Here is a 14,005-nt window from a genome sequence, read left to right as displayed (position 1 = left end):
TTGGTTAAATGTCAATGTCAAATAAAAGTTAAGTGATGTGTGCCTAATCTTTTTCTTATATGTAACAAATGATGTACATCCTTTAAACAAGAAAAAAAAAACACAAATGATACACATCCCTAGTTCGACAAAAACTGTGAAGATGAGGGAGCTAAATGTGTCAATGAGAATAAAAGTTTGATGAATTTTTTTTTTGATGAAAGTAAGTTTGATGAATTTGAAAGTTGCAAATGTGAAACTTTCTCATATTTCCATCCTTGTATCATTCACTGACCTTCTCTTTTTCTTCCTTTTTCTTGTTTTAAAACCTAACTAAAGTTGTATTTCCATTAAAACCTAACTAAAGTTTATCCCAAAGTAATAAAAAAAGGAAGGAATCTTTTATCGATTGTTTATCTTTTTCATACTTAGTAAACAAAATTTTCCCCTTTTTAAATCCTTATAACTATTTATACTTAATTACTTATTAGTATTAATCTAGGTAAGTTTTAGGTAAATAAGACTTCTTACTACTCCATGTTACACATGCCAATGCTGCCTGAACATAACATTACTCTAAGGTCATGTTTGACGCGCGAGAATGGAATGTGATTCCCGGGAATTGCATCCCCATAACGCTATTTCTGAGAATCAGATCATTCAGTTTGATGTCTGGTTTGACTAAGAATAGAAATTCGATTCTCGACAGATTCCTAACTTAGTATTTGGTTCGTGTAGTATCGGAATATATATTTTTGTAAAAGTCCTATTATATCCTTAAACTACATAAATAAAACGTCAACTTTGTTACATAAATCAATTCTCATGATTGTTCAGTTTAAAATAAATAAAGGTCTTGACTAAAAACTTTTCAATTTAAACATTATGAAATCGATTAGAATAAAAACAACACAAGAGAAAAGGAAAAAAAAACTAGGAGATGGGAGGGAGTTACGTTCAAGCGAGAGAAAGAGTTGCTATGGTGGTGGCTAAACATAAATTTTCAATTTTTTTTAGTTGTGATATTATGTGGAGGACGATCTTAATAATAGTCATTTTAAATTTTTATTAAGGATAATTTGTTCCATAAATATTAAAAGAAAGAATTCCCGTGAATGGGATAATAGCAAACCCAGGGAAGGGGGTGGGTTTGTGATTTAATTTAATATTTATGGACGAAATTATCCTAAATAAAATATTAGAATGACTGACATTAAAATCGTTCTTCACATAATATTTAACTAATTTTTTTTAAAACTTAGGATTTCAGCCACCACCATAACAACTCTCTCACACACACAATACACAACACATAGCACACAACACACACTATCTATATTTTTTCCTTCTCTTGTTTTTTCTTCATTCAAATCAGTTTCACGACGTTTAAAAAGATTTTTTTAAGTCGATACCTTTATTTATTTTAAATAAATATTTAAACACAACTCAAATTAGTGTATCACTTCACTATTTGAAATGTCCTCAACCAATAACATGAAGATGATTGGGCTCACAACGAATTTTCATCTCTGGTCGAAGATGATTGGACTCACAACTCCGTCGTCTGGCGGCGCATTTGTTGAGGGCATGGACTTACGAACTGACATGAACAAGATATACACTAGCATGGGTGTATGTCCCCAACATGAGTAAACAACCATACTTTCTATTTCCATCTACTGAGGCCTCTGATCATGGGTTGCTAATAAATAGTTTGGATGTGTGATCCTCTCTTTTGACATTTTGTTGGTTACTTTGCCAATGAAAAAGCTTGCTCCGGGAAACACTAACCGGGCGGGAGCACTTACTGTTTTATGGGACTGAAGAATCTCAAAGGCGCTGAGTTAAAACAAGTGTGTTTACACTAATGTAACTAAAGTCATTAGGTAACATACGTGTAAATTAATGGATATTGGAATTTAGGATCATTGTAGCCACCATAAGTCGAAAATTACTTCATTTCTTTAAAATGCAAGAAATAGGAAGGAAAGGTTGAGGAAAAATTAGAAAAAGATAAACTTGTCCTCAAAGTAACATCGAACATTTGAGTACATTTTTTCGTAATGGTAACATTTGAACCCTAGTTTTTCCAATGGAGAAACATATATGTTAGAACTCATTCTAAGAAAGAATTCGCGGGAATGGGGTAATAGCAAATCCAGAGAGGGTGGGTGGGGGTGGGTTTGTGATTCCCATTCCCGGGAATGATTTAATTTAATATTTATGGACGAAATTATCCTAAATAAAATATTAGAATGTCTGACATTAAAAATCGTCCTTCACATAATATTTAATTAATTTTTTTTTAAACTTAGGATTTCAGCCACCACCATAACAACTCTCTCACACACCCACACGCACACACACAACACACAACACATAACACACAACACACACTATTTATATTTTTTTCTTTTCTTGTTTTTTTTTAGTTCAAATCAGTTTCACGACGTTTAAAAAGATTTTTTTAAGTCGATACTTTTATTTATTTTAAATAAATATTTAAACACAACTCAAATTAGTGTATCACGTCACTATTTGAAATGTCTCCAACTAATAACACGGACATTGGAGGACATGAAAATGGTCCCTACTGTCTTTATCCTTTTCCCTCCCTTCAATTTCTCTGACTATGCCATGACAGGAAGTAATATAGGAAGTGATGGCATGCGCTGCACAAATTTGAATGATAGTGAAAATGGAATGAAAACGCTCTTAATCGTCATGGCTATAGAATGGTTTATAGTGCTATCTGTTGTATATTATTTGGATCAAGTTATGTCTTCAGGTAGTGGTGTCAAAAGACATCCTCTATTTTTCTTGAAGTGCTTGAAGAAGCAGTTGCCATCATTTCAGAGGCTTGATATGAAGAGGCAGGACTCAGGAGCCGAACGTTTTTGTTTAGATAGATAAACCCGATGTTTCCCAAGAGGTATCTTTTGTCTCATTAACGTTTATCTTAATCCATGTACATACACACATGTATATGTGCGTGTGGTGCGTATATATTATGATGTTCACTTTTAACATTGTGGAGAGGGAGAAGGTTTAACGGTTATTGCTGTTTAATTCACGATTATAAATCGGAGATAGATGAATATGAAATAGATGACACAATATTTAACGTGGTTTGTTCTGACACTCAAGACCTACATCCACGGAGCAATAACTTCATTATTAATAATCACCACATACAATTGTATGTGGGGTTGTTACATAACTCGATAATTAAACTCTAAGACCCTACTCTTATTTATAGGGTTTAGGGTTTCCTAGTTTCTCCTAACTAAACTAGGAAGCTATATAAAATCTATCTAATAATAATATTAGATATATTACAAGAAATATTCTCAATATATTAAAGTAAATATTCTGGATCTTCAATATATCTTCAAATATCTTGGAATAGTCTTGATCGTCGGATCTCTTCATCTTGATCCATCTCTTATATCACGTGCTTACACACGTATCCCAATACCCTCTCGCAAGTCGGAACACGAAACTTTTGAAGTGTCCGACTTGGAGAAAAGAGTGAAATAATCACATCTAAAACACAATTGCGTCTTACTTGAATCGGCTATATTGGATTGAATAACTGCGACTTCGATCGGCCAAAGAAAAGTATTTCTCATCTTCATGAATAGAAATAGCTTGGACTGGAATGCCTGGTTTACGAGAAATAAAGGAGCAAAGTGTCACCGGTAAGATCTCATGTTGGATTAATGAAGCTTTGGTTAGTTTTCACTATCTTGACCAATATATAGATTGCTGCACAGTGCCACCATTAAATAAGAACACCACCACCATTAAATAAGAACAACATAATGGACCCATTTAAAATCCAACGACACCCTTTTTTTTCAAATTTCATTACAATAACCTTTTATCATTACAATAACCTTTTATCATAATTTCAAAAAAGTTATGAAACAATAGATAATCACAACCAATAAAAATGATGTTGGAATCAGATAGTCGCAAGAATAACTTGGGAATTGAAAAAAAAAATCGTCAAAGTAATTGAACGATTATTACATCTCAAAGAACAATAAAGATGTCGAAATTTTTGCGGAAGTTTGAATCAAGGTTGATGAACCTAACATTTTTTTCGATGAAACATGATTGATAACTCGCTCTGATACCATGTTAAATTTTCACGATTATAAACCGGAGATAGATGAATATGAAATAGATGACACAATATTTAACGTGGTTCTGTCTGACACTCAAGACCTACATCTACGGAGAAATAACTTCATTATTAATAATCACCAATACAATTGTATGAGGGGTTGGTCGGTTACATAACTCGATAACTCGATAACTAAACTCTAAGATCCTACTCTTATTTATAGAGAATTTAGGTTTTAGGGTTTCCTAATTTCTCCTAACTAAACTAGGAAACTATATAAAATCTATCTAATAATAGTATTAGATATATTACAAGAAATATTCTCAATATATTAAAGTAAATATTCTGAATCTTCAATATATCTTCAAATATCTTGGAACAGTCTTGATCATCAGATCTCTTCATCTTGATCCGTCTCTTATATCACGTGTTTACACACGTATCTCAATAATTGCTTGAACCCGGTACAAGTCATGCCATCGTCTGTGATAACCTAAAAAAGGTTTATCCCTGAATGGACGGAAACCCTGACAAATTTGTAGTTAGAGGGTTGTCTCTTGCTTTGCCTCGAGGGGAATGTTTTGGTATGCTTGGTCCTAATGGTGCTGGTAAAACCTCTTTCATTAGTATGGTGAGTACATCGATAAAATGCAAGAAATAGGAAGGAAAGGTTGAGGAAAAATTAGAAAAAGATAATCTTGTCCTCAACGTAACATCGAACATTTGACATCGAACATTTGAGTACATTTTTTTCGTAATGGTAAGATTTGAACCCTAATTTTTCCAATGGAGAGACATATATGTTAAAACTCATTCTAAGTGAGCTTCAGATAAAAGACATTTTTAACAATAAGACTTTAACTGTTCTATCTATCTTCATCTAACCGAGTATGTCGGGTAACTAGAAACTAAAAAATAAACAAGCATGTTCTGCTTCATTTTTTATAGGCCGGGGAAGAATCTCTGAAGAGTGTGAACCTATTTCACGGGGGTGTTGGCGATAAACAAGCTGGAAAATACAGTAGCGGAGTGAAGGGGCGGCTTAGTGTTGCCATTTCATGTTTGAATATTTAGATCTCCTAAAATGAGTCTTATGCTCACTCTTTCGCCATTGTGAAAGGTTGTCTATATGGATGAGCCTAGTATTGGACTCGATCCTGCTTCAAGAAACAATTTGTGGAATGTGGTGAAACGTGCGAAGCGAAACCGAGCTATTATTCTTACAAGTAATCTAACTCATTCCCTCTGCTTTTATTCTCATTGTCAACTTCTCGATGGATTTTAGTAAGATCTTATGAGAAACATGTTATCTTCTTGCTTCACACATTCTCTATGACTCAATTTTGCATTCTATGTTAAGTTCTTGTGGCACAAAGATCATTATGTTTGAATATTAAGTTTCTTGAAAACTCACAAGTCAATTGGCACTTATTTTTCAGCTCATTCATTGGAAGAAGCAGAGGTACTATGTGACCGATTGGGGATCTTCGTAGACGAAAGTTTACAGTGCATTGGAAATCCAACGGAGGTAAATAACTTGACATAGTTCATCAAGATCTTTTTTTAAGCTAAAAACATGGATTAAAGTTCCATTCTTTTGCACTTTATACTCGACCTATTGTTGACTTGTCTTGTCTTGACCATAGTCCTTCATAGCTTAAGAGTAGGTACAGAGTCTGGGCTATAGGTGCTCGCTCAAGCTTGAAGAGCAAGTTTCGAGGCTTTTTTTGGGTGGCTCGTGGAGTCTGGCTCTTTGCCAAGACCAAAACCCGTACCCATTGGGCTTGAGCCTAGATATCAAAAGCTGAGATAATATCGATAACTGATGAGGTTTGGGGAGTTATAGATACAAATTGGATTCTTTAGCACAGACTCATTGATCATTCGATTTTGGACTTAAAACTCATCCTCCCTTTGATTAAATGGGGACTAATCTTTTCCTTTTCTGAAACAAATGATAAATATTCCTAGTTCTCAGTTAAGTGAGGTGCAACTAATCTTTTTGTTCTTTGCAACAAATGGTATACGTCCCTAGTTGGACAAAAATTGTAAATCTCACCAAGTTGGGGGGTGTGCTAACAAATAACACATTCGATACATGACGAAAATACCCTTGTAGCAGTTGTGGCTACCAAGATGAAAGAATTTGAAGAGGCGGGGGCTAAATGTGTCAATAAAAGTTTGATGAATTTGAAGGTTGCAAATGTGAAACTTTCACATATTTCCATCCCTGTATCATTCACTAACCTTCTCAGTTCCTTCCTTTTTTTCTTGTTTCTACAACCTATAACCAAAGTTTTATTTCCATTAAAACCTAACTAAAGTTCATCCCAAAGTAAAAAAAAAAAAAGCAAGGAATCTTCTATTGATTGTTTACCTTTTTCATACTTAGAAAACAAATTATTCTTCTTTTTATAAATCCTTACTATTTATACTTATTAGGTAAGTTTTAGGTAAACAAGACTAATTACAATTCCATGTTATATGGCAGTGACGCGGGAACATAACTCAGTGACCTTGTCCCTATCACTATAAATGAATTGCTTTCTGATCGACTTATATATTTTCACATTGTCATACTACTTCAACAAATCCTTGAAATCGTGCCCGGTGAATCGAAGACCCCCCCTTCCAAATCCCACATTTGATACTCCATTAAATCATTCAAATCTTGGCAAAATTATATTAAACATAAAACTCTTAAATTAGGAAAATAACCCAATGTCCAGCTACTATACCCGGTGATCCAACATGGTCTCCAGCCAGAGAGATCTTTAAATTTTGTTGGACATCATATTCCAATATAGATTCAACCAAGATAGTGACGGGAGATAATATATATATAGTTAAGACTTAAAAGGGGATGAAATTAGGATACAGTGAATGGGGGAGTAGAAGGGCAAATATGTCAAGTAGAAATAGTGTTGACATATTAGATAGGTAGAGGATATAAAACTTAACTTTTGTAGTAAAATCTTAAAATTCTGTCCGACTCTTCTTCTTCTACTCAGACAGAGATTTAGAAAGAGAGAGAGAGAGAGAGAGAGAGAGAGAGAGAGAGAGAGAGAGAGAGAGAGAGATTTCTTCTTCTTCATTCTTCATTCTTCATTCTTCAAGTGAGTTAAGTTTTGTTAGGAAAGAAGCGGTCATTAATGGCGAATGAATCAAATGGACCTTCAAGTTTCTTCACGCAGGCTAATGCTCTGTTCTTAAAGAATCTTACTTTTCAGGTATTCCATTTATCTCTTCTTTAATGGAGAACAAATTCCAACTCTTATTCTTTGTTTTCTTTTTATATTTTTCTAGTAAAAATTTGGAGAATTTCTTTACGATTAGAAATGGGTAATTGAAAAGGTTATTATTGAGATAATTAAAAAAAAAGGTATAGTCAAATAAACGAATTTGCTAATAGAATCCCAGATTTTGGGTAACAAATCGTTTGTTAATTAATCTTTTAGGTGGTGTTTTTTTTTTTTCTTATTGTTTGAATCTAATTCTTTTGAGTCAAATGGATTCAAAATCAGTCCAAATTAGTAGTCATTCACTCAGCCACCACGAATCAAACAAAAAACATTCTGAATTCTTAGTCGACTCAATTGAGACCTCAGACTCAGATTTCAGATCTGACTTTAAAAATATAGACACTACCTTGCTGTTAGTGTTGCCATAATGGGATTTTAGGGTAATTCTCTGTTATTAGGGGCTATTATATCAAACAATGGTTTCTTTGTATATGTTGATAGAAATTTTTATTTATTTTGCAGAAACGTAATTACAAGACGAATCTTAGACTTGTTTTGTTCCCTGTCATCATTTGTTTGTTGATGGTTCTAATCCAAACTTGGGTGAACTCACAATTAAGTAAGACCGTGATCGGTGTTAACGAATGCCCAACTGACCTGCCTACTTCAGACCAAATTGAAATTTGTCCGGTTCCTAAACCTCCAGAATGGCCTGCTCTCTTGCAAGTACCTGGCCCCAAATATAGGGCTGTCAGCACTGGTTCTAGTCCATTCACGGATCTGCCTGATGAATCATGCCAAAGAACGGGTTCCTGTCCGGCGACTATTCTTCTCACCGGGCTTAACCAAACTCTTGGACAAAGTAAATTAGATTCTCTCATTATCTATATTCAGTTCTCACTACTAGTGTAAGCGACGCTTGTACTCATTCGAATCCTACTACTTAAAATGTTTAACAGGTTTGGCGAGGAATTTCTTCCCGCAAGGTTTGTTTTACAATTCAACTGACATTCTGAATACTATTGCCAATCATCTTCTGGTGCGTATATCCGCTTTCACTTTCAGTGCTCTCGTTTACTTCCATTCATCATTAAGATTTAAGATACTTTTATTGGTTTAACATGGAGATGACTATATCCGTTAAAAACGATAAGCAAAGCACTAACGGATTCACTTTAAATACACTTTCACGGATTACTCCTACCATTGAAGTTTATGCTGGCTTTGATATTGATGTGGGTTTTCTTAATTTCCAGGGGACGGATGCAGCTACCTCATCGAATAATTTTATAGAACACACTTTTCTCTTTAGTCGTCCTTTATATGTTCTCCAACCTAATTGCACAGAGGACTTCAATTTTTCTTTTAATTTCACGATACCGGCCGATACAACTCCACCAGGTAGTCTATTTTGACCAATATCTCTTATTTTCTTATTTGGGCTCTTACTTTCATAACTTGTTCAAATTTTGAACCAGAGATAAGATGTCTTAAGGGTTTGAACGTTTGGCGAAATAGTTCTTCGACAATAAATGATGAGTTGTTCAAGGGATATAGGAAAGGAAATGCAGAGAGGAAGATTAATGAGATTATGGCAGGTTGGTTTTGTTCAAACTATGTCACTTCTCTGTGCTCTTCATGTGATTTGGTATTACATTAGACGATAAATCAGATACAAAAACTGAATTGTTGTTTCAGCTTATGATTTCTTGAACTCAAATGAGAATCAATTCAATGTAAATATTTGGTATAACTCAAGCTATCAAGAGTTTTCTTCGGAAGAAGGATTTCATATGGTGCGGGTTCTACGCTCTATTAATGTGGTACGTATCCCAAATTTCAAAAAATTGTTACTTTGATTATTATATTAGTTCATACAAAATAGTTTAAGCATTTTACCTAGATTCTTGACATACATGAATAGTCGAAAAGTGTCCTATCCGGCTATCCCATCAGATACCTTTTACTTCGTACACCAATAACATAAAGAATATGGTATGGAGGTCTGACATCTGAAGCTACTAACGCTATTAGCGGTGTTCATAGTTTATCATATGAAGTCACTAGTTTAATTTGACATAGAGTGCTCGAATAACACGTCTGAAATAATAGTCACAAGCTATTACCTCTGTGATATCCGTATAGGGTTAACGTATCAATGGAAGATTAAATTTTTATGACTATTGAAATGAATATCTCCTTTGATATCCATATGGGTTATATTTGGGTTTGGCTTTGAAACTGCATGAATAATTTAGTTGTCTGGTTGCCTTTATCGAATTTAGACATTCTCTGCTATTGGGTATTACGATGCAACCAAAGTAATAGGAATTAGACTTTAACACAATTCCAGATATTAAAACATCAATCATTCCTATTTGTTTGATGTTTGAAAGGGGAGGAAAAAGATAGGTACCATCTATCATTTCAGTTTTTGCATTCAATTCATTCAGTTTGTTACTAGAGTAATACGTAAATCACCTATAAGCATTTTGGCTTTCATTCGGATTTCAACTTTGACATTAACTAAACAGAAAAGGCTCATATTATGTGAATATAGGCTTCCAATGCTTTCATCCAGCTCGTCAGAGGCGCTGGTGTGAGGATGCTTTTGGATTTTGTCAAAGAAATGCCCAAACATGAATTACAGCTCAATCTGGATTTATCTTCTCTTCTTGGTCCACTTTTCTTTTCTTGGGCCATTCTGCAACTTTTTCCTGTAAGTATGAGGAATTTGATACTACAAAATTTCAAGTTAATGCTGCCAGTATAAATCTGTCGGCAATAAAAAATACCCTCTGCCTACGGAAAAATTGCCTCGGCTTTATCACAGTCGGCGGTAAAACTGCTGACGCGAATGGCGTTCTGTTGTATTTTGACATTGTTTTAAGCTTTAATGCCAATAGTTATCTCCTTGAGATGAACTTTCAACAATTAAATGTTATATTCGATGTGTTAAGTAGTTTAAAGTTTTGTCAAATACTACTTCATTTTAGTTAGTCAAATCTAACCAACATTGTACATCTTGATGCAGGTAATATTAACATCTCTTGTTTATGAAAAACAGCAAAACTTGAGAATAATGATGAAAATGCATGGACTTGGAGATGGTCCATATTGGATGATTTCATATTTGTATTTTCTCTTAATATCTTCGGTCTATATGATATCTTTTATGGTATTCGGTTCACTTATAGGTAAGAAACTATGACGCACCAACAGAACTCCACATCAAATATAGCGTTCTGGCTTTCATATTGTTTCTTTTCTATTATGCAGGATTGAAAATTTTCACATCGAACGAGTACAGCGTACAGTGTGTTTTCTATTTCGTGTATATAAACTTGCAAATTTCATTTGCTTTTCTAGTGGCAACACTTTTTTCGAGTGTTAAGACCACTGAAGGTTTGCAGTCTATCTTACTAAAACTTTTTATTTATTTACGAGATTTTTTATCATATCTTAAGAACTCGATTTTGATGATGACAGTAATCGGACACATATCAGTATTTGGATCAGGGCTCTTGGGTCGCTTTCTGTTCCAAAATTTTGTGGAAGATTCATCCTTCTCAAGTCAGTTGATCTCCTTGGTGAATCAGTTTTAAAAGCTATTATATTTATACATGTTCCAAAATTATCGTTAGCGACATATTTTGCAACTCTCTAGTCTCTAATTACTTCGGATCTGTGTGTTACGTTGTTTTAGGGGCGTGGATTGTCGTTATGGAGATTTTCCCTGGATTTTCTCTATTCCGCGGACTTTATGAGTTAGCAGAGTATGCCAAGACAGAAAGTAATATAGGAAGTGATGGCATGCGCTGGACAAATTTGAATGATAGAGAAAATGGGATGAAAACGCTCTTAATCCTCATGGCCATAGAATGGTTTATAGTGCTATCGGTTGCATATTATTTTGATCAAGTTATGTCCTCAGGTAGTGGTGTCAAAAGACATCCTTTATTTTTCTTGAAGTGCTTGAAGAAGCAGTCGCCCTCATTTCAGAGGCTTGATATGAAGAGGCAGGAGCCGAACATTTTTGTTGAGATAGATAAACCTGATGTTTCCCAAGAGGTATCTTTTGTTCATTAAAGTTTATGCCTCTTATTCCCTACACACACACACGTATATGTCTGTGTGGTGCGTATATATTATGAAGTTCACCTTTATTATTGTGCAGAGGGAGAAGGTTGAACGGTTATTGCTTGAACCCGGTACAAGTCATGCCATTGTCTGTGATAACCTAAAAAAGGTTTATCCGGGAATGGATGGAAACCCTGAAAAATTTGCAGTTAGAGGGTTGTCTCTTGCTTTGCCTCGAGGGGAATGTTTTGGTATGCTTGGTCCTAATGGTGCTGGTAAAACCTCTTTCATTAGTATGGTGAGTAGAAAACCCCACTAGCTATTTTCAATTATAAATATGGAGAATGCATTTCATAAAACTGATCACTTATATGAAAACCTCAACGAATTTTCGTCTCTGGTCGAAGATGATTGGGCTCACAACTCCATCCTCTGGCGGTGCATTTGTCGAGGGCATGGACATACGAACTGACATGAACAAGATATACACTAGCATGGGTGTATGTCCCCAGCATGAGTAAGAAACCATACTTTCTATTTCCATCTACTGAGGCCTCTGATCATGGGTTGCTAATAAATAGTTTGGATGTGTGGTCCTCTCTTTTGACATTTTTTGGTTACTTTGCCAATGAAAAAGCTTGCTCTGGGAAACACTAACTGGGCGGGAGCACTTACTGTTTTATGGGAGACTGAAGAATCTCAAAGGCGCCGAGTTAAAACAAGTAAGTTTACACTGCTATAACTAAAGTCATTGAGGTAATATACGTGTAAATTAATGGATATCGGGAATTTAGGTTACCACCCAATCTAAGTGAGCTTCAGGTAAAAGACATATCCAACAATAAGAATTTAACGTCTTTAATAATCCGTGGAAGAATCTCCGAAGAGTGTAAACCTAAATTGGATGATTTCATATATGTATCTAATCTTCATCTAACCCTGAGTATGTCGGGTCACTAGAAAATAAATAAAAAATAAAATAAGCATGTTGTGCTTCATTTTTTTTAATAGGCCGTGGAAGAATCTCTGAAGAGTGTAAACCTATTTCGCGGGGGTGTTGGCGATAAACAAGCTGGAAAATACAGTGGCGGAATGAAGAGGCGGCTTAGTGTTGCCATTTCTCTAATTGGTGATCCTAAAGTACGTCTCAGTTTCTATTACTTAATTCTTTACTTCTCATGTTTGAATATTTAGATCTCCTATAATGAGTCTTATGCTATCACTCTTTTGCCATTGTGAAAGGTTGTCTATATGGATGAGCCTAGTACTGGACTCGATCCTGCTTCAAGAAACAATTTGTGGAATGTGGTGAAACGTGCGAAGCAAAACCGAGCTATTATTCTTACAAGTAATTTAACTCATTCCTTCTGCTTTTAACTTCTCGATAGATTTTAGCAAGATCTTATGAGAAACATGTTATCTTCTTCTTGCTTCGCACATTCTGAATGACTCAATTTTGCATTTTATGTCAAGTACTTGTGGCACAAGGATCATTATGTTTGAATATTAAGTTTCTTGAAAACTCACAAGTCAATTGGCACTTATTTTTCAGCTCATTCAATGGAAGAAGCAGAGGTACTATGTGACCGATTGGGGATCTTCGTAGACGGAAGTTTACAGTGCATCGGAAATCCAACGGAGGTAAATAACTTGACATAGTTCATCAAGATCTTTCTTTTTTAAGCTAAAAACATGGATTAAAGTTCCATTATGTTGCACTTTATTCTCGACCTATTGTTGACTTGTCTTGACCATTGTCCTCCATAGCTTAAGAGAAGGTACAGAGCCTAGGCTATAGGTGCTCGCTCAAGCTTATAGAGCAAGTTTCGAGGCCTTTTTTGGGTGGGCTCGTGGAGTCTGGCTCTTTGCCAAGACCAAAACCCCGTACCCATTGGGCTTGAGCCTAGATATCAAAAGCTGAGACAATATCGATAACTGCTAAGGTTTGGGGGGCTATAATACAAATGGATTCTTTAGCTCAGACTTCATAGCATATCAAATTGAACAAATTGATCTTAAATAGTCACTTTGAAATTTTATTAGCTTTTTCCAATTCTTATATGTAAGAACGTGTTATGAATGGCAGCTAAAGGGACGATATGGAGGGTCGTACGTGTTTACAATTACAACGTCTTCAAATCGAGATGAAGAGGAGGTGGAAAACCTAGTGCGAAAACTCTCTCCGAGTGCAAACAAGATTTACCACATATCAGGAACCCAAAAATTTGAACTACCAAAGGAAGAAGTAAGAATTGCAGATGTTTTCCAATCAGTAGAGAATGCAAAGAAGAAGTTCACAATAAACGCGTGGGGTCTGGCTGATGTTACACTCGAGGACGTCTTCATTAAGGTAGCTCGAGGTGCCCAAGCATTTCAAACACTCTCCTAATTACTCCTTGGTCATGTGTTCCTAGTGGATTTTCATGGTTCTTGATTATTACTATACAACTCGAAAATCACATAAAATAAGTTTCAATACAGAAAATATTTGACTTGACTTGTTAAAGTTGATTTTTCTCTTTACATTTTATTGTTGAGTCATGGAGCTTTCTGCAATTAGTTGAGGTAAATT

The 14,005-nt window shown here is 35.0% G+C and overlaps 1 protein-coding gene and 1 pseudogene across 3 annotated transcripts; both read left to right on the top strand.

The window, feature by feature from the left end:
- The first annotated feature begins 1,518 nt into the window (after nt 1-1,518).
- Nucleotides 1,519-5,657, top strand: LOC147553140 (ABC transporter A family member 7-like; annotated as a pseudogene).
- LOC147553139 (ABC transporter A family member 7-like) lies at nt 5,535-13,939 on the top strand. Of its 3 annotated transcripts, XM_086670489.1 has the most exons (19): nt 5,535-5,639; nt 7,247-7,341; nt 7,876-8,215; nt 8,313-8,392; nt 8,610-8,754; nt 8,832-8,951; nt 9,052-9,176; nt 9,914-10,072; nt 10,388-10,550; nt 10,633-10,758; nt 10,843-10,926; nt 11,060-11,424; nt 11,531-11,731; nt 11,841-11,950; nt 12,071-12,155; nt 12,445-12,573; nt 12,676-12,781; nt 12,986-13,074; nt 13,520-13,939. In XM_086670489.1, exons 2-19 carry the CDS (start codon nt 7,264-7,266, stop codon nt 13,820-13,822), a joined length of 2,808 nt encoding a protein of 935 aa, XP_086526615.1. In that variant the 5' UTR covers nt 5,535-5,639; nt 7,247-7,263; the 3' UTR covers nt 13,823-13,939. The 3 variants fall into 3 exon arrangements, with proteins under 3 accessions (XP_086526615.1, XP_086526614.1, XP_086526613.1); XM_086670488.1 differs by lacking the exon at nt 5,535-5,639 and having other exon boundaries at nt 6,951-7,341; XM_086670487.1 differs by lacking the exon at nt 5,535-5,639 and having other exon boundaries at nt 7,098-7,341; nt 10,633-10,926.
- The last annotated feature ends 66 nt before the right edge of the window (nt 13,940-14,005 follow it).

Source organism: Eschscholzia californica, unplaced genomic scaffold (assembly GCF_041429995.1).
Source record: "Eschscholzia californica isolate CP2 unplaced genomic scaffold, dmEscCali1.0.p SCAF_3, whole genome shotgun sequence".
Lineage (NCBI taxonomy): Eukaryota > Viridiplantae > Streptophyta > Magnoliopsida > Ranunculales > Papaveraceae > Eschscholzia > Eschscholzia californica.
The sequence above is the reverse complement of the archived record's forward strand: the minus strand, read 5'-3'. Positions and strand labels throughout refer to the sequence as shown.

Coding starts and splice junctions, on each gene's coding strand:
- LOC147553139 (XM_086670487.1), top strand. CDS start 7,264: ATGGCGAATGAATCAAATGGACCTTCAAGTTTCTTCACGCAGGCTAAT. Junction 7,342..7,875: donor TAAAGAATCTTACTTTTCAG/GTATTCCATTTA, acceptor TTTATTTTGCAG/AAACGTAATTACAAGACGAA. Junction 8,216..8,312: donor TAACCAAACTCTTGGACAAA/GTAAATTAGATT, acceptor AATGTTTAACAG/GTTTGGCGAGGAATTTCTTC.